We start from the raw sequence: 22046 nt of genomic DNA, 5'->3' as shown, positions 1-22046 counted from the left end.
AGGAAATCTCATTGTACTTATATTTAGCTTTCAAAAGGGCTTGTAAATTAGTTTGCTCCCATCTCAAGGACAATTGTGATTCCAGATCTTTTATATTTTGTTCCAAATCAGAATATTCTTTTTAAGTTTTTTCTTAATGTCTATGCCAGATTTTGTAATCCGTCAAATCAATGAATCTGAAACAAAAATATAATCTATTCTCGAAAATGATTTATGCACATGGGAGCAAAATGAAAATTCCCAAGCATTATAATGAAGAATCCTCCATATATCTTTTAAACTACAAGATTGTACTAAATTATCCAATCCCATAGATTTCATAAGCTTTCTTGGTTGTTTATCCAACAATGGATCCATGACAGCATTAAAGTCCCTGCCACTATTAAATTAGAAGTGGCCAGTGGCAGAATCAACTGTTGAAGAGCTTTAAAAAATTCAGCCTGATTTGAATTAGGAGCATAAACATTAAGAAACTTCAGAATAACTTTTCCAGAGCTCAAGTCAACTTGAATCCATCTTCCCAAAGGATCAGCGCTGATTACCCTGACTGCAAATTGGCATTTTTTATGTACAAGGATAGCCACCCCAGCCTTATTCCCAACAGCAGGATCAGAAACACTATGTTTGACCCACTCACCCTCCAGCTTCGCCAATTCAACAGCAGACAACTGTGTCTCCTGTAAAAATATATATCTGCTTCTTGTTGTTTAAAAAATATTAAGAATTTTTTTCCATTTTTATGGGATTGTTGAGCCCATTAACATTTAAGGAAAACAACTTTAATGTCATGGATAAATTTTAATTGATTATAACCGTAGAAGATGAATCAAAAAAATTTATGTTTATATATCTCCAAAAATAACACATAAGTATCATTAGGCCATTACACATCCAGAACCCATTACAACCCCCTTGCCCTCCCTCCACCCCCTCCCCATTAGATAACATGACCACTTGGAAATACCCATATAGACTAATGAATAGAAGCTCCCACTAGATAATATTACACATTTCCTCACATTACCAGCAACTTAACTTTTTGAAAGTCTAATATTAAATATTATTCAATTAATATTTACCCTTGTTTATAAATATAATAAATAATTTGAATACAACCCATATTATACAGTTTAAATATTATCATGAATATTGATCTAACAAATTGATAAAGTTAAAAATAGAATATGAAACTCATTTACTTTTTGAATTTATATACTGAGATCCCTCTGAAACATCAGACTCAAAAATCTAAACTTAAAACCAACTATTATCCCCCTTTTCTTTTACTCACTACAACATATAAATATGTGAAATACAGAAATAAATCCAGAAAATGAACTACTATTATAAGTTAATGAAATTTCAAATATCAGCCTCAAATTTAATTTTAATTGGTTAATCAGAATCTGTGCTCATATACAGTAATTCTGACTGATTATCCAGCTCATAGTATCAATGCTTTTTCCATTTTTCTGTTTTGAAAAAGAGCCTCTTAACTGACCAGAAATGGCTCCTGGCCAGTTAAATTGTCCTTTTGAGACTAACTGCTAATTTTCAGCACAATCTATAGCGTTGCATATGCATTTCAGCGCAATAGAAATGATAAGTAGCAGCCGGGCCTATGTTTCCAGAAGATTTGCAAGGGCATCAGGCTGCCAAGTGGTATAAATTAATATCTGAATATCTGAATAAAAAACCTAAAACAAGCCTAAAAGACATTTGGAGCATTGAGATAAAGCAGCAGATTTCTGCTACTCAAAGGCCACGGATTTAGACTTGGAGGATGAGATGTACAGCGTCAGCATCTAAGAGAAAAACTTGGTTCTTTTCGTTACATATAATTTTTTGGACCCCAGTTCATTTGTAAAAGTTAGATAGTTCAAAGTCTAATAGATGCTGACTGACACTATCATCTTGAAATAGGGACAGTGGATCTTCTGTTGTCCTATTGTTCTTTGACACTCAACTTTTGGAAATCAATATGGGGACAAATTAATTTGATTCGGGAAACATCTATTCCATTGTCCTTCAATGTGGTAATCTGTGGGACATTGTTGAAAACTAAACCTCCATTAGACAAGTATAAAAGCAGGCTTTTAATTATTATGACAGGGATTGCCATGCAAATGATTACAAAAAATTGGAAAAATTGGGACAGGCTTAATTTTTCCTTTTGGTGGGAAACTTTATGCTTATGTTATAGATATGAAAAAATGAATTCAGATATATTGGGTCATAATAAATTATTTAATAATAATAATAATTTATTGTTTATATACGCCAAAGCCAAGTTAGTTCGAGGCGGTTTATAATAAAGAAGAGCTGGACATACAGCGAAAAAAAACAATGAAGTCTTTGAGTACAATATAGTGCAGTGCAAAATAAAAGAGCTGGAACATACAGTGAAAAAACAGAAACAAGAAGGCTTTGAGTGCATGACTGTTTGTATAGAGTGAGGTAACATTGTAGGGAGGGTTTGCCATAAGAGTGAGACAATAGGGAGCAGGTCGTACTGTGTGGGGTAAGCAGTGAAGGGTTTGGGAGATTTTGGTCAAAAGGAAGTAGGTCGAGAAGATTTACAAGAAGGGTAGGTCATACAGTGTGAGAAAGCAGTGAAGACTTTAGGCATTCCTGGTCACGAATCGGTTGAACAGGTTGGTTTAGATTAGTTTTCTGAAATTTAAAACAACATGGGGTCCATTAACGAATTTGGTTAATTCAGATTAGTTGTATAGTGCCTTTATTTTCTATTTGATTTGCACATACATCCGGGGGGGGGGGGGGGGGGAATATATTTTGTATTATATCTTGATTGGATATAGTGGAAGGGAGGGGGGAATATATTTTGCATTGTTATTGATCGAATGTAAGTACTGTTTATGATAATACTTGTATGAAAATTCTAATGCACTTTTGAACTTGACTTGAAAATTAATAAAGAATTATAAAAAAAGAAATGATAAGTAGCAGTAATAGTAGCGCTTTGCTGAAAATGTCCAGTTAGATCTAAACTCAAAACTAGTTTTTGGGGTGTTCCGAGGGTGGGGTTGGCTCTTGACCAGGTAATCAGCGACATTCGGCACTAAACCAGCCAAGAGAACTGCATAAGTAGGACCACATAAAAGTCAAGTTTATCTTTAAGCACTGCCAGGCTTATCCAGCTTAAGGTTGAGGACGGCGATGGTTTTGTTTGTGGTGGTCTCATGGGTTAGCTCTGACTTGTAAGATGATGTGGAATGGTCACTTTTTAAGATATAATAACTAGCAGGTATAAAATTTTGCACATTAAGTTGTTTAAGAAAAGGGCAGCGGACATCACAACGGTCGAACAAGCATGGTCCCTACTAAAAAATACCATCACTGAAGCGCAGAATCTCTACATTCCACAAATATCAAAAGGAAGGAAGAATAAGAGCAAAGGAGAACCGGCTTGGCTAACTAAAGAGGTGAAGGAGGCGGTAAGGGAAAAGAGGAACTCATTTAAAAAATGGAAACGTGAACAAACAACGGAGGCCTGGAAGAGCCACAAGATTCACCAGAAGAAATGTCACAAGGCGGTAAGAGACACCAAAAAGGTCTATGAGGAAAAGATAGCACAAGAAGCCAAACATTTCAAGCCTTTTTTTAGATACATTAAAGGAAAAAAGCCAGCAAAAGAGGCAGTGGGCCCTCTTGACGACCAAGGAAGAAAAGGGTGCATCAAGGAAGATAAACAGATTGCAGATAGGCTAAATTCATTCTTTGCGTCTGTCTTTACCAAGGAGAATACTGCATCAATGCCTGAAACAGGGAGAGTATTCAAGGAAAAAGTTGAGGATAGCCTTACCACAGTGAATGTGGATCTGGACATGATCAGATCGACACACTAAAGAGTGACATATCCCACGGACCAGATGGAATTCACCCAAGAGTGCTAAAGGAGCTTAAGGTAGAAATCGGAGAACTGTTACAATCCCTAGCTAACTTGACAATTAGAACTGGGCGAATACCAGATGACTGGAAGATAGCGAATATCATCCCAATCTTCAAAAAGGGATCAAGGGGAGAACCGGGAAACTATAGACCTGTGAGTCTTATGTCGGTTCCTGGGAAGATGGTTGAAGCACTGATTAAGGATAGCATAGTGCAACACCTGGAAAATCACGACCTGATGAGAGCAAGTCATCACGGTTTCAGGAAGGGGAAGTCATGTTTGACGAATTTACTTCAATTTTTTGAGAAGGTGAACAAACAAATAGACAGCGGAGAACCGGTCGACATAATATACTTGGACTTCCAGAAAGCGTTCGACAAGGTTCCGCATGCACGGCTTCTGAGGAAATTACAAAGCCATGGAATAGAAGGGGATATACTAAGATGGATAGGCAAATGGCTGGAAAACAGATTACAGAGGGTGGGCATAATTGGGAAGTTCTCGTACTGGGAGAAGGTGACAAGCGGCGTGCCCCAGGGCTCGGTTCTTGGGCCCATCTTATTCAATATCTTCATAAATGACCTGGAAGAGGAAACAACAAGTAACATAATCAAGTTTGTAGATGACACAAAACTATGTCGGGCAGTTGGGTCGAAAAAGGACAGTGAAGAACTCCAGAAAGATTTGAACCACCTAGAGAAATGGACGGAAAAGTGGCAGATGAATTTCAATATAGCAAAATGCAAAATGATGCACTTGGGCAGGAAAAACAAAGAATATAAAATGTTAGGTTTAGCATTGGGCAAGAGTGAACAAGAAAGGGACCTGGGGGTATTGATAGACAGGACCCTGAAGCCGTCGGCTCAATGCGTAGCGGCGGCAAAGAAAGCAAACAGGATGCTGGGCATGATAAAGAAGGGAATCACAAGTAGATCGGCGGACGTCATAATGCCGCTTTACAGAGCAATGGTCAGACCACACTTGGAATTCCGTGTCCAACACTGGTCTCCCTACCTAAAGAAGGACATAACCCTGCTGGAGAGGGTGCAGACATGAGCCACGAAGATAGTAAAAGGAGTGGAGAATTTGGACTACGTTAGTAATTTTATTGTTGATTTTAATTTTTTACATATTAAGAGTACACCTCCTTGAATGTTAGAATCCATGAAAATACATGAGTGCTTAGTTTAAGAAAGGGTGTACTACCTCAGTCTAGTATATTTTTCTAATTTAATTTTTCTTATTATTATTTGCCCATCATCCACCTTGGATCCCATTTGAGGACTTGAGTAGAGATTAAGCTTATATTTGATGTTTTTGATGTTTTATAATGTCTATTTACTCATTATCTTGCTGAATTTCCTTTTTGTACAAGTTATGCTTGATTATATTGAAAATTCAATAAATATATATATACAAAAAAAAAAAAAAAAAAGAAAGAAAATACTGAAGTTACAGAAAAAAGTAACCATGAGCAGAAAACACCAGCTCCTACTGTCTCACTTGTAGGAAGATAACTGGAAGTCAGAGGCCCAAAATCAAATTACCTTCCACGGCACGAAATCCAAAAATCTCTCCCTTTCTCCATTCCATAGGGTGGTATTTCCAGGACTAGATGTGATCATGTCATGCAGTGCATGCGCCAGGGCGTACACAGCATTGAAGGTGTTATAGCTCTTCTCATCATTTATGACATCACAGTATAAGACGATTCTACCTTTTTTGTTTTCGCTGCAGGATCTTTGGATGCTCTCAGGGCACTTGTCATTACACAGGTCCTTCCACCACTCCTCTATGTAATCATCACTTGGAAACATAGCAGGATTCACCTCACGGACAAATCTGTGAAAGCTTGGAATATTTTTCTTTCCCACAGTGAAAGTTAAGCCTTTAATCTTCTCACCTTCGTATGAGGCTTCCATAAGTCCCCATTCAGCAATGGTGATCCAAACCTTTCCTATTTTTGAGATGATTATTTGTGTTATATATTCTATGAAATCTCTATGACAATATAAAATAATCACTTTAGTTGAACATGATTTGATGATCTTTTCAATATTTATAATATGTTGAGGATGCGAATTCAAGGCGTGATTGAAGGTTTCAGTGAATTCGATGCAACCTCCACTCTTCTCAATCCCTTCTCTCAGGAACTGCACAGCCCTCATGGTGTTGTCATCATCAAGTGCAATTATACCGACCCAGGTCCAGCCAAAATGCTTCAGCAACCTGATTATCCCATCGCAAAGGTGAAGCTCATTGGGAACAGTCCGGTAGAAATTAGGAAACTTAACCGTGTCACTCATGAAAGGATTCCCTGAGGTGAAACTAATCTGCTGAAAAATAAAAGATTGAATTAATCACCACCTTTGGCATGTGAATGTATGTTACAGTCACTTGTCAAATATTTAGAAGATGATTATATTGTTAAGTGAAGCTGTGGCCTAGTGGTTAGAGCAGTTGCCTTTAGCACCCTGAGGTTGTGAGTTTGATCCTAGGCTCCTCCTTGTGAATCTGGGGAAGTCACTGCTTCTCCTGTTACTACTGTCAGGGCTCTACTCCGACTCAATTGCTTTGAGTCAGGAGTTTGCATGCAAATGATTTGCACCTCTGTGCAAACCATTTGCATGCAAAAAAGATAGTGAACCAATCACTGTTTTAAAATCGGCTAGGAATAAGCCAACAGCAATTGACTCCCTATATTTAGTGAATCTGGGCCTTAGTCGCTCCATTGCACCATGTACCACACTTTGATTGTGAGCCTGTCAGGGGAAATATATTGACAAAATATATTGACAACTGCTTTGGGTGATTCTTTTCATGGAAAATAAATAAGAGAGGAGAAGAAAAAGTATGAGATGAGAAAGCCAGCTGGAATGAAGTAGCAGAAGATCTGAACTGAACTCTTAGGGAGAGAGAGCAGAGTAAAATGGGGCTGGTTGCTTCTCTTTCTTAAATTCAATCATACAAAAGAACAATAAAATTAGAATAATAGCAGAGGTACTGTGTTTGCCCAAAAATAAGACCTACCCCAAAAATAAGACCTAGCATGATTTTCAGGGTAGGTCTTAATATAAGCCCTACCCCCAAAAATAAGCCTTAGTCGTAAGCAGATGCGCTTCCTCTGGACCCGCCCCCAAGAGAGGAGCGTCAGGCCAGCAGCAATCACAGGCTGCATTGCGGCCTTCTCTCTGGGGTCTTCTGTGTGCCGCGTTACTGATGATGTCATCAGTACACAGAAGGCCCCAGTGAGAAGGCCGCGAAGCAGCCTGTGAGTGATGCTGGCCCGACACTCCTCTGCCGGAAGGTATTTATGGTCGTGGTTAGCGGGGATCGGTTGGGAGGGAAGGATGGAGGGTCAGTGGAGGTTCAGTGGTTTGGCTGTGCGGCAGTGGTGGTGGTGGGTGCTCAAGGGTTCTGCTGCATGAGAGATGGGATGGAAGGATAAAAGTTGGGCAAGGGTTCTGCTGCACAAGGGATGGGTGGGAGGGAAGGATGGAAACTGGGCAAGGGCTCTGCTGCATAGGGGAATGGGAGGGATATAAACATGCAGCAGAGGGAAGGTACAAGAGGATGGGTGAGAGGGGAGGAAAGATGTTGCACATGTGGGGGGAAAGGAAAGAGAAAGAATTGGGGTGAAGGAGAGGAAGGAAGAGATGATCTTGTATATGAAAAAAATAAGCCCTACTCGAAAATAAGACCTAGTGCCTTTTTTGGGACCCAAATAAAATATAAGACACTGTCTTATTTTCAGGGAAACAGTAGTTTCTTTCTCAAGTTTCCCTCTATATGCTTAATTACATTGCCAAATACTTAAAATATGTATTCTTTGAACCAGATCAGTTAGAAAGACTAATATTACAGTAGATGTGGAAGCTAATATTGGAGCATCAGGTCTGGGTTAATTTGCCAGGAACTGAATGATAGGTTGTGACTGGTTTCGATGATGGGTGATTTTTTATTTTTCCTTTTTGTTTTGTAAGATTATGGGTTTCTTTTTTGCTTCCTTGCTGTGGACTTAGTAGTTTGTTATTGTACTTGTTATAGTGCTTATAGAACTTACCTTATTTTTCACTCCATAAGACGCACTTGACCATAAGATGCACCCACCTGTAGAGAAGGCTTTCAGGGGGGTCAGGCAGGCAGGCCTTCAGGGGGGACAGGCCTTCAAGGGGGGTGGGACAGGCCTTCGGGGGGGAGACAGGCCTTCAAGGGAGGTGGGACAGGCCTTCAGGGGAGACAGGAAGGAAGGTCTTCAGGGATGGGATGTAGGCCTTCAAGGGGGGAAACGTCTTCAGGGATGGTGGCACAGACCTTCAGGGGAGGGGGCCCTGGTGTAGAAGTGCACGGAGGGAAGGGGGGTTCAAAGAGACATGCATATGCCGGACTTTGGGGGGGGGGAAGAAATAATGGGTCTAAAAATAGAGGAGAGGGAGAGAGGTCATGGACAATGGGATTTAGGGAGATAAGGAACAGAAAGGGAGAGAAGTTGGACACAAGGGTTGGTGTGGAGATACTGGATAGGAGGGTAGTTTTGAAAAGAAAGGGAGAGATGGTGGACCCTAGGGTGGTGGGGAAGGAGGAAGAGATGCTGGATGAAAGGGTAGTTAAGAAAAGGTGGATCTGTGGATGGAGACAAAAAAAAGGAAAGATGCCAGCCCTCTGGGGGAGGGAAGGGAAACGGAAGGGGAGGACAGAAATGGCAGATGGATTGTTAGCACTGAGAAAGAAGAAAGAAGGAGACCCTGGCAAGCAAGTTATCAGAAGACAACCAGAGCCTGGGACCGACAAGATTTGAATAATGACCAGACAACAAAAGGTAGAAAAAATAATTTTATTTTCTGTTTTGTGATTACAATATGTCAGATTTGAAATTTATCCTGCCAGAGCTGGTGTTAGACTGCAAATGTGAGCTAGGATTTAACAGAGAGAAGAAAAGTCCTTTTTGTTTCTTTATTTTGTTTACATCACAGCGCCAGTGTGATTAGGAGAAGCCAAAGGGGGTGAAGAAGCTATAAAATAAACCCACCAGGATGTTTGAAAAAACCACCCAATTGGGCAGGAAAATCGAATCGAATCGAAAAACCAATTCAATAGGCTGAATCGAATCGAATCAAAATTTTTTCCCTGAATCGGGCAGCACTAGTAGGTATGTCTAGTGGCAGCCAGACAGCCAGCTCCCAGCCCCCAGCCAGTGCCAAGCCAGCCAGCCCCAAGACAGCCAGCCAACCAGCCAACCCACCCCAAGCCAGCCAGCCCCCAGCCAACCCCAAGTTAGCCAGCCAGTCCCAAGGCAGCCAGCCAACTAGCCAGCCAGCCCCCAGTCAACCCAGCCAGCCAGCCAGTACCAAGCCAGCCAGCCAGCCCAAAGTCAAAGCCCCTTCGCAGTATCTTTTTTTTGGCATCCCCGCAGTCCAGCGTACTTTTGCACTCCTGCCTCAGTTCCCCTGCTCTCTTCCAGCAGCGTCAGCAGCACAGCGGTACACGAGGCTGGCACGGACTTTTTGTGTGCCTGTAGGTCCCTCCCTGTACTCCGAATGGCTGCCTGTCAGTTCTCGTATCGTGAGAACAGGGCTACTGAGATGAGCACCTGCTTTTTTAAAATGATGCTGCATCATCGATGTATGTAAATCTGGACAAGCAACCAGTACATCCATAGACATCTGAGTACACAGAGGTGGATATGTAGCTAATTCTCTACAGATCCAACTAGATGAAGGCAGAAAGAAGGTGTGTAAACCATGGCATTCGAATCATTTATGCAAGGAAATGAACTCTTAGAGAAGACTGTTGGCGGTGGGACTGTACGTGGGAAATTTGGGCAGGATGCACAGTTACACAAGGAAATGATAGAATTCTATTATTTAGTCAAGAAAATCTAACATCTAGGCCAGTCTAAGTGACTACACTTTAAGGACTAAATTCTACATAGGGTATCTATAAACTCTATGCATTATTCTATAATGATGTAATATTTATAGAATACTACTTAGGCCTGGATTCTGTAAACAGTGACTAAATCGGTAGGCCATGGTTTTAAAGGCCTATTTTATCAGGCCTTTTATTTTCAATGAGGGGATTAAGTGACTTGCCCAGGGTCAGAAGGAGCAGCATGGGTTTGAACCCACAACAACAGGGTGCTGAGGCTGTAGCTTTAACCACTGCGCTACATATGATTCAGACATTCAAATACTTGAAAGGTATTAACATAGAACAATATCTTTTCCAGAGAAAGGAAAATGATAAAACCAGAGGACATAATTTGAGGTTGCTTCTATCTTTATTTTTAAACATAATTAATCTTATCCTATCAATTTTAAATCTTAATGTCTTTTTTATACAACAGGATGTACTCATTTTTTTACCATTTTGTATTTTACTGATTGTCCAGTTTTTTTCTCTTTTGTGGAAACCGCCTAAAATTCTTTTGATTAAGGTGGTATAGAAAAATAAAGTTATGTTATGTTATGTAGATTCAAGAGCAATGTTAGGAAATTCTACTTTACGGAGAGGGTGGTGAATGTCTGGAATGGCTCCCGAGAGAGGTGGTGGAGTGGAAAATGGTGACGGAGTTCAAAGAAGCGTGGGATGAACACAGAGAATCTAGAATCAGAAAATAATAAGAAATATTGAAGAACTAAGGCCAGTACTGGGCAGATTTGCACGCTCTGTGTCTGTATATGGCCTTATGGTCGAGGATGGGCTGGGGAGGGCTTCAATGGCTGTGAAGGTGTGGCTGGGTTGGAGTGAGCTATGATGGAGACTTCAGCGGTTGGAGCCCAAGCACAGTACCAGATAGAGCTTTGAATTCTTGCCTAGAAATAGCTAAGAAGAATTTTTTTTAAAAAATTTTTTTACAGTGAATCAGGTTGGGTCTTTATCTGCCGTCATCTACTATGTTACTAAGCTATGTTACTAATGGCGCCTAAGGTCTTCTCTGCTCCTAACCATGTCTACCTTCTTTCTAAAAGAGTTTTGATTCCGGAACTTGGAGGCACAGCATATGGCAGGTTGAAGTTTGAGCTCCCTCTCTTGGACTTATTTAGTAGGAAATATTTATATGATATCCTCTTATTTTATCATATTTGGAAGAATAATTTTTGAAGATGACTTCTGTTAAACAATAGTCCCAAGAGAATTTAGGAATATCTACAGTGAAACCAAAAAGATTAAAGGAAGACTTATAAACGGTCAGTGGAATATCATCCTCACTTGATGCTTTGGATGTTATTGAAATATTGGATAAATTGGAAAATATAAGTGTAACAATGGTGGAATTGAAGCAAGAAATAAATGAATTGAAAATTAGATATCATCAACCATAGAATGAACAAAATGGAAAACAGAATTGAGATTTTGGAAAAAACACAGATTGAAAATAAAGAAGATCATAAAAAAATGACTACACTGCAGCAGAGATTAATTGATCTTGAAAATTTTTTCAAGAAACAGAACTTAAGAATGTTTGGTCTTAAGGAAGGATATGAAGGAAAAAATATTATTTCCTTTTTGAAAGATACAATCCCAAAGATTCTTTCAATAAAAACAAAAATTCCTATTGAGATAGAAAAAGCACATAGAATTGGTACTAAATCCACGCAAGGTGAGCCAAGAACAATTATATTTAAATTACTAAGATTTCAACATGTTCTGGACATTATTAAAGCAGCAAATGAAGTTAAGAACTTTTCATATAAAGACTCTAAATTAGCAATAGTTCCAGACTTGGCTAAAGAAACAGTTATATTAAGACACAAGTTAGATAATTTGGTACAAAATTGTGTTTTACATGATATATGGCGAATATTTCATTTTAATGATCGGGAATTTTCTTTTTGTTCCCAGATTCATAAATCTTTTTCTAGAATAGATTATTTATTTGTTTCAAATTCCTTAGTTCAACAAGTAACGCAAGCTTCAATTGATCCAATCATTCTATGTAATGTAATGTAATGTAATTTATTTCTTATATACCGCTACATCCGTTAGGTTCTAAGCGGTTTACAGAAAATATACATTAAGATTAGAAATAAGAAAGGTACTTGAAAAATCCCCTTACTGTCCCGAAGGCTCACAATCTAACTAAAGTACCTGGAGGGTAATAGAGAAGTGAAAAGTAGAGTTAGAGGAAAAATAAAAATAAAATAAACATTTTAACAAGACAGCATTGATCTAAATACTTTGGAAGGTAGAAGAGAGGAGAGAAAGGAATAGAAGCAGAAGGGGGAGCCGTTGAACAGTAGAATTCTGGAGAAATTTAAATGATAGAAATAGAACAAAACAAAGACAAAAGGCAAAACAATAGATAAGATTAAAGATAAATCATAAGCTGATCATGGAGGGGTATGGATCAAAATAAATTTAATTGATCAAATGATTAATAAATTAAAATGGAAATTTGATAATACATTGCTTGCAGATCCCAATTTTGTTGAGAGAATTAAGTCAAAAATTAATGAATACTTTCAATTTAATAATACTGCAGATGTCTCTATAGAAACAATTTGGGATGCATTCAAAGCTACCATAAGAGGACAAATTATTTCCTTTTCAACATGTAATAAGAAACAAATTAAAAAACAATTCTCTAATTTGGAACAAGAAATAAAGAGATTAGAATCAAATTTAATGAATAAATGGGATAATTCTACTTTACAAGATTTATTAAAAATTAAAGGACAATATAATGAGATTTCTTCTACATTGGTAAAAAAAGACTTATTCTCTCAACAAACAATGCACTATGGAAATTCGAACAAGGCGGGAAGATTATTGGCGAATTATTTAAAAGTAAAAAAAAGAAGAGCAAAAATAAGGATGGTAAAAGATGAAAAAGGAAATACATCTTCTCAAACGGATGTAATTCTAAAACAGTTTTTGAAATTTTATAAGTCCCTGTATTCTTCTGAGCCTTATTCAGAGAAGGAAAAAGCAGGGTTAGAATTTTTAAAGTTAAAGGACCAAAAATTCCTGATCATATAAAAGAAAGTTTAGAGAAGCCTATATCACTAAAAGAATTGCAAGCAGCATTGGGATCCCTTAGAGTTGGATCCGCTCCAGGTGGTGATGGTTTCACAGTAGACTTTTACAAATCTTTTCAAATTACCATTTTACCTTATCTATTAAATTTGTATCAAACACAATTAAATAATGGCAGTATTAAAAGAACTATGACAGAATCAGTTACTATAGTTTTGCCTAAGCCAAATAAAGATCCCACATTGGTTTCAAACTATAGACCTATTTCTTTAATAAATGTAGATGGGAAAATTTTGGCTAAAACATTAGCTTTGCGTTTAACTAAGGCTCTTCCCCATTTCATTGGTATGTGTCAGACTGGATTTGTAGCTCATAGACATTCTTCTAACAACACTAGATTGGCCTTACATTTGTTGAAACTATCCAAAGATATTAAGGATCCAGCCTTCTGTGTTTCGTTAGATGCTGAAAAAGGTTTTGATCGAGTGGAATGGTCCTTTATGTAACAAGCAATGGAATGGTTTAGAATTGGATCAGGATTCATACAAATGATTCAAACATTGTATAACTCCCCTGTTGCAAGATTATATATTAATAATAAATTTTCAGAGATATTTAATTTGTGGAGAGGGGTTAGACAAAGTTGTCCATTATCTCCTTTGCTTTTTGATATACAGTCAAACCTCGGTTTGCGAGTAACCCAGTTTGCGAGTGTTTTGCAAGACGAGCAAAACATTCTGCAAAATGTGGTCTCGCAAACCGAGTGTTGACTGTATATCAAAAAGCAAAGGAGATAATGGACAACTTTGTCTAACCCCTCTCCGCAAATTAAATATCTCTGAAAATTTATTATTAATATATAATCTTGCAAGCGATAAGCACCCCCCGATAACCGGCATCGCTCCCCCCCGCTCGCAAAGGGCCCCCTCCCGCTCGAATTGGCACCCTCCCTCGAGATCAGGAACCCCCCGCCCGACCAACTTTAACTCACCCCCCCTTTGGCATCGGCACGCAACCCACAAGTGTTGGTGCCGCTTGAAGATCTTCTTCTTCCCAGTCTCTGCCGGCTTTGAGCATGCATCTGCGCGTGCTCAAGCCCTTCTAATTCTCCCTCTCGCCGAGAATCTCGGGTTCCCTGAATGGAAAAATCTTAATAATCAATATAGTTTAGAATTCCTATGCTTTCAGGCAGACTTACCGCACAGTGGTACAAATTAATATCTGGATTATTGAAAAAAAAAAAACAAGAAATGGTCTTAGAGATATTTGGAGCTTTGAAATTAAGCACGAAATTACGGCATCTCAATGGCCACGGATTTGGTCTTGGAGGATGAGATGTACAATGTCTGCTTCTTTGAGACAAATGTGTTTTGTTTTGTTTTTTTTGCTACATAGAGCTTTCTGGACCCCTGTTCGGTTAAAAAAATTAGATAGCTCTAAATCTGATAGATGCTGGCTTTGTCATCTTGAAGCAGGGACTTTAGATCATTTGTTATTCTATTGTCCGTATATATTAGAATTTTGGAAATCAATCTGGAATCAAATTAATTCTTTGTTAGAAAATCATGTGGCCTTATCATATGACACAGTTTTATTTGGTATAGAAATGAGAGCAAAGAAACAAATATCATCGAATAATAACAAATTATTGTTAATTTTAACTGGGATTGCCATTCAACAGATCACATCTAATTGGAAAAATTGGAAGGGTCTTAATTATTGCTTTTGGTGGAATTCTGTTTGTCATATACATAAAATGGAAAGGGTGTTAGCTGTCCAAAAAAGGTATTTTAACAAATTTCAAAAAGTGTGGAGGCCATTGATGGACTATTGTAAAGATTAAAAATATTCTTCTCTGAATAAAATGTTTAAGATATTAAGGGAGGGAAGGGGGGAGGGGGGGGAGGGAGGTGGGTATTTTTTGATTATAATTAAATTAATTCATCTTTATAAATGATTAAGGAAAAGATTTATTATATTAATTTATAAGAACAAATTATAAGATGTCAGTTGTATTTGAAAGGTAAAATGTTATTTATATTGATTGTACTTGATTTGAGTTGTGAAATGAATAAAGTTTTTGGGAAAAAAAAAGAGTTTTTAATTGGTTTTAAACACCGCAATTACCACACCAATTAAAGCCAATTAAAACCATTAAGTTAGATGCTTGCAGGCGATATCAATACATATAAGGGCACATAACTTACGGCGCCATCTACAGAATATAGCCCTTAATGTCTGGGAAATGAGACTACATTTAGGTGTGGCCATGTATACGAACTGAAAGTGGTGCAAATTCTTATGGTTAACTGGGCTTAGATCCCACCTTATTCGATAACTACCCGCGCAACTTGAAGGAAAGACCTATGTTAGCCCCTACTACAAACTGCTTCACTGGCTACCAATGGAGGCACGAATAATTTTCAAGTTCTCTTGCATATGTTTCAAGCTGGTTTGGGGACTAGCTCCTAGATACCTGCTACCTCACTTCACTCTATACAGTCCTACGAGACAAACCAGAAACAGCAACCTATTTGCATACCCAAGCATTACCGGCTGCAAATACAAAACCTTTTATGTACCAATCTAACAAACAACAACACTGGTTAGACAGCTACTTAAATGGAGCAAGATTGACATATAATGCCTTTAGAAAAGTCATAAAATCGGCCTTATTCAACAGAATTGTCACCTAAAAAAGTATCTACACCTAACACTACATATGTCCACTCCTGCTTTCAAGTCTGAAATGTCTAAAATTATATTTTGCTGCCTTTTTAAGACTCTGTTTGCTGTATTTTCACTGCCTTTTGTAAGATTCTATACGCTGTATCCCGGACCCTTTGTAAGATTCTATATGCTTTTTGTAAGTTTCTATATACTGTATCCCAGACTTCAACATATTGTAACTCGCTGACTGTCCAGCTCTCTTCAGTGTGAACCGCCTAGAAGTCTCACGACTATGGCGGTATAGAAGAATAAAGTTATTATTATTATTATCTACCAATGACCCTCCCATTTCTGCAGTCCCTTTTTGGACTCACAGGTAAAATCTAGGAATGGGTCGCAAAGTTTAATTTTTCACACTTTTTATACAATCTGGATGTAAATATGTTCATTTGTGGTCATTTGTGGTGGTACTTTCTCAAGAATAGGCTTACAATAGGTGACATTATAGAGTTAAGTTTCAAACTTATTATAAATTTGATTAATTGCTTATTCAAAATTCTAAACGATGTACAAATCAATAAAACTACAAATTTCTGGGGGAAACAAAACAAACGAATAGAACTAACCTGACAAAACATATTAAACAAAAGGAAAGGATAGGAAAAGAAATACAAGTTGTTGATAGCAAATAAGACACGTATGGGAAAAAAACAATAGGAAGGGAGAGAGTAATGTCTTCAAAAAAGTTATGAAATGGGATTCAATTGGGGCTCCTAATCAAGTTTTCTAGCTATCAAATGCTTTAACTTGCTCTTAAATCTGTACAAACTTGCATGCCTCCATGGGACATTATCAAAATTATTTTGCAAACTTATGTGTAGATTTGGCATGGCAAATACCCACATCTTCATTGAACTTCTGGTGGGGAGAATAGAGTATTTTTTCCTTTTCATGGATGAGGAAGGATTAAAAGAGAGCCAACGAGGTCTGGCAGTCTCTGGTCCAGTAGTTTAACCTCCAGGTATTATACCCAAAAGAGAAAGGACCTTACGAGGGCTAGGAAGTTTCCTCTCATCCTTCTTATAGTGAATCTGAGACAAATCAGGTGTAAATACTTCCGTGGAGGGGCATAATCGAAAGGGACGTCTAAGTCCGTTTACGTCCATCTTGCAAGTCGTCCAAAGTTAAAAAGAGCCTAAGACACATTTTCGAAAATTGTCTAATTATACGTCCTGCCGATCTGATTGTCCAAACTGCTAAATCGTCTATCTTTATACCTCATTTCCATCCAACTTTCCGTCCAAGTCCAAAACGCCTAGAACAAGCCCTGTTGGATGTAGGAGTGGTCTGCAAAGTGATGGACTGCACACCCAGACATGCCACCTAAATAGTGGGGTACCTTACAGGGCACTGCTGTGAATTTCACAAAAAGGGTGCCGTGGCTTCTCCTCACTACAGCTCTCTTATAGGTGACAGTGAGCCCCCCCCCAAACCACCTCCAGAATCCCCTAGACCCACTTATCTACCACCCCAATAGTCCTTATGTCTGCAGGAGCTACTTATATGCCAGTCAAAAAGGGTTTTGGGGGTATATAGGGCAGTGCACATGTTTAAGTATCAATGCAGTGATTACAGGGGCTTATGGGCATGGGTCCTCCTCTCTATGGGTCCCTAACCCACCCCCAAGATGACATGAGCTGCCTCTGAGCTAAACGACTAGGCTTTCCTATGCCAGGCGGCCAGGTGATGATGGTCTGGAGGTTGAAATTTAAAGTTGTAAATAAAATTTTTATGAGGGTGGGGGGAGATTGGTGATCACTGGGGTAGTGTTTGGGGGTCTGTTTTATGTGTTTGCAGTGCTTATCTGGTGAGTTTAGGTGGGTTTTTGTGACTTAGACCATGTTTTACATGGTCTAAGTCACAACGTCCAAGTTCCGTTGATCCTGGGCTGTATAACTTTCGGTTATACATGCTGTACGACTAAGTCTAAGCCAGCCCACATCCCGCCCAACTCCTGCCCTCGACACACCTCCCGAACTGCCCGTTTAGCTTTGGACGTTGAGCGGCACTATGAAGGCCTAGGTCATTTAGAAATACGTCCAAAACCCGTTTTTATTTTCGGTGCTTGGATGTTTTTGAGAAATGTTCATCCAAGTGCCGACTTAGGCCAGTTTTTGGACGTTTTTCTCTTTCGATTATGAGCCCCTTAGGCTTTGCAGAGCTCTCTACAATTTAAAAATGCACTTCCTTATCTCTAATATCTACACTTCATATAATAAACCTTTTAACCATCATGTAGGTAAGGGACATTTTAAAACAAATGATGGATGGGGTGAAAGAGCATGAATAAATCACTCCAAACATTGTTCCCACATTATGCATATTTACCTGAGTATTCTGGCCCTTACAAATAACTCGTTTACAAGACTCAGTGGTATTTTCTAATTCTTAAAGCTAAATTCCACTGTCTTGAGTGATTAATAACCTGAGCCCCCTTTTACAAAGCTTGACAGCACGGGATGACATGGTAAATGTTTTCACTCCTATAGGAATTGAATGGGCATCGGATCATTTGACGCGTAGCACTCGCCTGCGTGGCTTTGTAAAAGGGGACCTTGGTTTCAATTGGCTGAACGTTGATGTTCTATAAGGAAAGTTTGAAGAAGAGGATATGAAGTGAAATCAAAGATGCTCCCTGACCTGTGGGTAGTGGTATATACTGGAGAAGCTGTAAAACTCACTCGATCGCACAGACGGAAGACCTTCAATGACAGCAGCCAATGGACCAGAACTTTTGCAGCTGTAGTTTGGGACCCCGGTGTCCATTCCTGAAAATATATTTATAGCAGCTCTATACATTAATAACAAATCAGTATAAGGTTCACAAAAGTGGAATCCCAGGGTGAGATTGGGTAAGAGCTCCGAGCTGTTGTTAATCTCCTCCACCGCAGACACAAAAGCCAGGAAGTTGAAATACTTCAATGGTGAAAGACTTGAAGGACAATAAATGACAGATAATATGAAAAAATAGCATCAAAATAAAAGATATAGAAAGATATTAAGGTTAGAAACATTGCTCAAGGTTTAGCAGAAATTAAATGGGCTTTTCCCCCCATCTTTCTCCCTCCTCCCATATGTTTTCTATTCTTCAACCATGCTCTCAGCCCACAGCAGATAAATGCACATCCTACACAAATGTATACAGCCTTAATCACGGGATCCTAGCACCTCTGTGTTTTTGTATGAGCCAGCAGACGTTTATTGAGGAAGTGATAACAGGGATGCTATGATTGGAAGTACCAGTCAATGTTCCCTGATCTCACCAATGAAAAGAGCGCCGGACCTGAGCTTGAAATTCATATCCAACGCAGGTAGAGTTGTGTCCCAGACTGTGAGGAATAGGAAAAGATACATGGGAAGAAATGGTAGAGATGAAAGGTGGGGTAATGAAAGGGGAAAGATTTAAAAAGAAGGGAAGAAGTGATGAGATGGGAAGAGAAGATAGGAGAAGTCAAGCAGAGAGGGAGAGACAACCCCCCCCCCCCAAATGCTGACCTCTCTTGTACCCACACGATCCTCATTCTCACATCACAGTAAATACGTGTTTCTAGCTTTGACAACTTTTGCATCCAGAAATCCTTCTAACATTTCATATCATGATCAATCAAAAGAAAACTTGCACGCATATTACAGATAGGAGCTCATCCATGATGCTACTTACATGCCCTGTCCTACTATATTGGAGGAATATTCGAAGGATTCTTTTACAACTTGATAATAGTTCTTCGTAGTTAATGAGTCCCCCAATTATGATGTCTCCATCTCTATGGTATCCATAATCTGGTTGTACTGTTTTGAATCTCTTGAGTGTGCACTGACACTTTGCCTTCTTCGAAAGGATGTCACAGAGCACCAACATCAGAAGCAGCTCAGCTTCCATCTTTAAAATAACGAAAGATCTTCTGTGAAAATGCTCTCTCTTCCTCCTCCAATTGACCGTCTTAGGCATAGCATGGGATGCTTTATGGCTCCCGATAGTCTTCGCCAATTGAATATTTGAATGATAGATGCACAGAAGTAGATATCTGCATTTATACCAAAGGAGAAAGACAGTGAAATTACAATGCTGATGTTGAGATGACTGCTCTATTTCTAGCTGAGCTCCAACACCTCTGAGGACACCAGATGGTCTCTGCTGTGCCTTAATGCTCAGAGGTCAAGCCTTAAGGAACATCTGCTCCTGTCACCTATATTTACTATGAAAATACAGGTTGTTTCTTTTAAAAATAATCTTATGGATCTAGTGACTTAATTAACTAGAGAGAAATATTTATTTGATTACAATGCTAGTGTAATATAGCGCAATAACAGCGCAATATGATGCAATACAGTGATAACATGAAAAGACAAAATAGCCCATTCACTCTGCACAGTTATTGAGATTCTGGTCATATCTGTTTTTTTTGGATGGACCCACATCTATGTTGGTCTTCTCAAACTACCACCAATGCCGCCTCCGCTGCCACCACACTTTATCCTGCATTTTGCTTCTTCCCCTAGATCTGCCTTTTGCTGCCTCCCTTTCCTGCCCACAGCCCATCAACTATCTCTTCTGGTGTGCCTCAGCTCCTGGGTTGCAACAGCAAGGGAAGTTTGCAGAGCTAGTGCAGGCAGAAGATGTTCATTGTTTGGCCTGCTTACATGGGTGATGTGGTATACTGGGAGGGGTGAGGTTTAGAGAGATGGGGAGTTGCCGGGCTATGGATTGGTGAGTCGGGTAAATGCTGAATCCAGATGTGGGAGAGAGGGGAGAAAGACGGCCACTACTGGTTTGTCTTAGATGGGCCTGAGCCACTAATGGGACCCCCTTCACCTAACGTAATATAACCCTGTGGTATTATATATAAATACAAACAATAAGAATAGAATACCACTCCAGCAGACTCTACATCTCAGTATACTCAAATTATTCTTATGTAATTTTTATAGAAATTTAGTAATAAGTTTTTATAAGTTTTTTTTAAACAAATTTTTATATATATAGTTATCTAACCAAATGGCCTCAGAAATGGAGCCTACGCATAACGACACAGTCATCAACTGGAAAATCTGCGTAGTTTTTTTTTTTTTTTTTTAACCAAATGGCCTCAGAAATGGAGCCTACGCATAACGACACAGTCATCAACTGGAAAATCTGCGTAGTGTATAAGCTCCTGCTCCAATCATTGGCCTCTACTCTAACAACTTATTTACTTGCTAATTTTACTTAATAGAGCAGCCCCACACCTTATAGTGCTAAAGACTTAATGACATTAAATTGGGTACTCAATATCAGAGTTACTGTGTGTAAAATCCACATTTGAAAAACTCGACCAAGCAACTTATCTTATTAGTTGAGTGTTCTTCATAATCCTTCACCTAGCCAGAGATCACCCTTACCCCTCTCTCCCCCCTTGCAGGACCTGGTGCTTACTCACCCAGCAATGCTGTAACATTCCAGGCCATTGGCAGCGTGAGTGAAGTAAACACTTTGGGGATCATAATTGAAACGGAAATACGTCTAAAAACTGGCCTCAATCGATCAGTGAGACAGGTCGTCCAAGTGATGATAATCGAACTGGGTTTTAGACGTATTGAAAAATGACCTAGGCCTTCATAGTGGTGCTGAACGACCAGAGATAAAAGGGGCGTATCAGGAGGAGTGATGAGGGTGGGATTTGGGCAGGACGTGGCCGTCCTAGACTTAGTTGTTCTGCATGTATAACCGAAAGTTTTACAACATTGACAAGACGGAACCTGGACGTTGTTGACTTAGGCCTTCTAAAACCTACGTCACAAGAAGGTATCCAAAGTGACCAGATAAGCACTGCAGACAAAAAGCACAGACTCCCACACACTGCCCCAGTGATCACTAACCCCCCACCCCCATAAAAATCGTAATAACAACTTTACATATCTGCCTCCAGAACATCAGCAGCTGGCAGCCTGGCATAGGAAAGCCTAGTAGAGCTGCATAGAGGTAGCTTAAGTGGTCTTGGGGGGTGGGTTAGTGAACCATGGAGAGGAGGACCCAGGCCCATAAGCCACTCTAATCACTGCATTCATGGTGAAACATGTGCAGCCCCGCTCCTGCAGCCATAAGGGCTATTGGGGTGGTGAATAGGTGGGTGTAGTAGATTCTGGGGATGCTTTCCAAATCACAATCTTTAAAATGCTCTTCAGATCAGATACCACATTCATATAATCCACATTCCCTATCGTGTCAACTGACGAAACTCCAGTCTTGATGGACCCTCAGACCCACCACCGAGTACCTTAACTTCAAGTGCATTGAATCCTCATTGATCCTGCTGAAGTTATGTAACATATTTTATATATTTAAAGTTTAATATTTTTTTCTCTTATTTATTCATAATTAGAATTACAGGTACTTAGTTTTTAGTATCTCTCCTCCTTGGTCGCCGACGCGTTTCGCTTTACTTTT

General features: G+C 39.2%; 1 protein-coding gene across 1 annotated transcript in view; it reads right to left on the bottom strand.

Annotated features, from left to right (window-relative positions):
• LOC117368577 (vomeronasal type-2 receptor 26-like) overlaps window positions 1-22046 on the bottom strand; it is a 65314-nt gene that overhangs the window by 21727 nt on the left and 21541 nt on the right. Inside the window, exons 3-4 of the mRNA XM_033962308.1 lie at window positions 18263-18554; window positions 5461-6249 (exon numbers count right to left, since the gene is read on the bottom strand). Of these exons, the coding sequence (XP_033818199.1) occupies window positions 5461-6249; window positions 18263-18554 (1081 nt within the window). The remainder of the gene's footprint in view (window positions 1-5460; window positions 6250-18262; window positions 18555-22046) is intronic.

Source organism: Geotrypetes seraphini, chromosome 10, assembly GCF_902459505.1.
Source record: "Geotrypetes seraphini chromosome 10, aGeoSer1.1, whole genome shotgun sequence".
Taxonomy (NCBI): Eukaryota; Metazoa; Chordata; class Amphibia; order Gymnophiona; family Dermophiidae; genus Geotrypetes; species Geotrypetes seraphini.
Note: the sequence above shows the minus strand (reverse complement) of the source record. Positions and strands in the feature narration are given on the sequence as shown.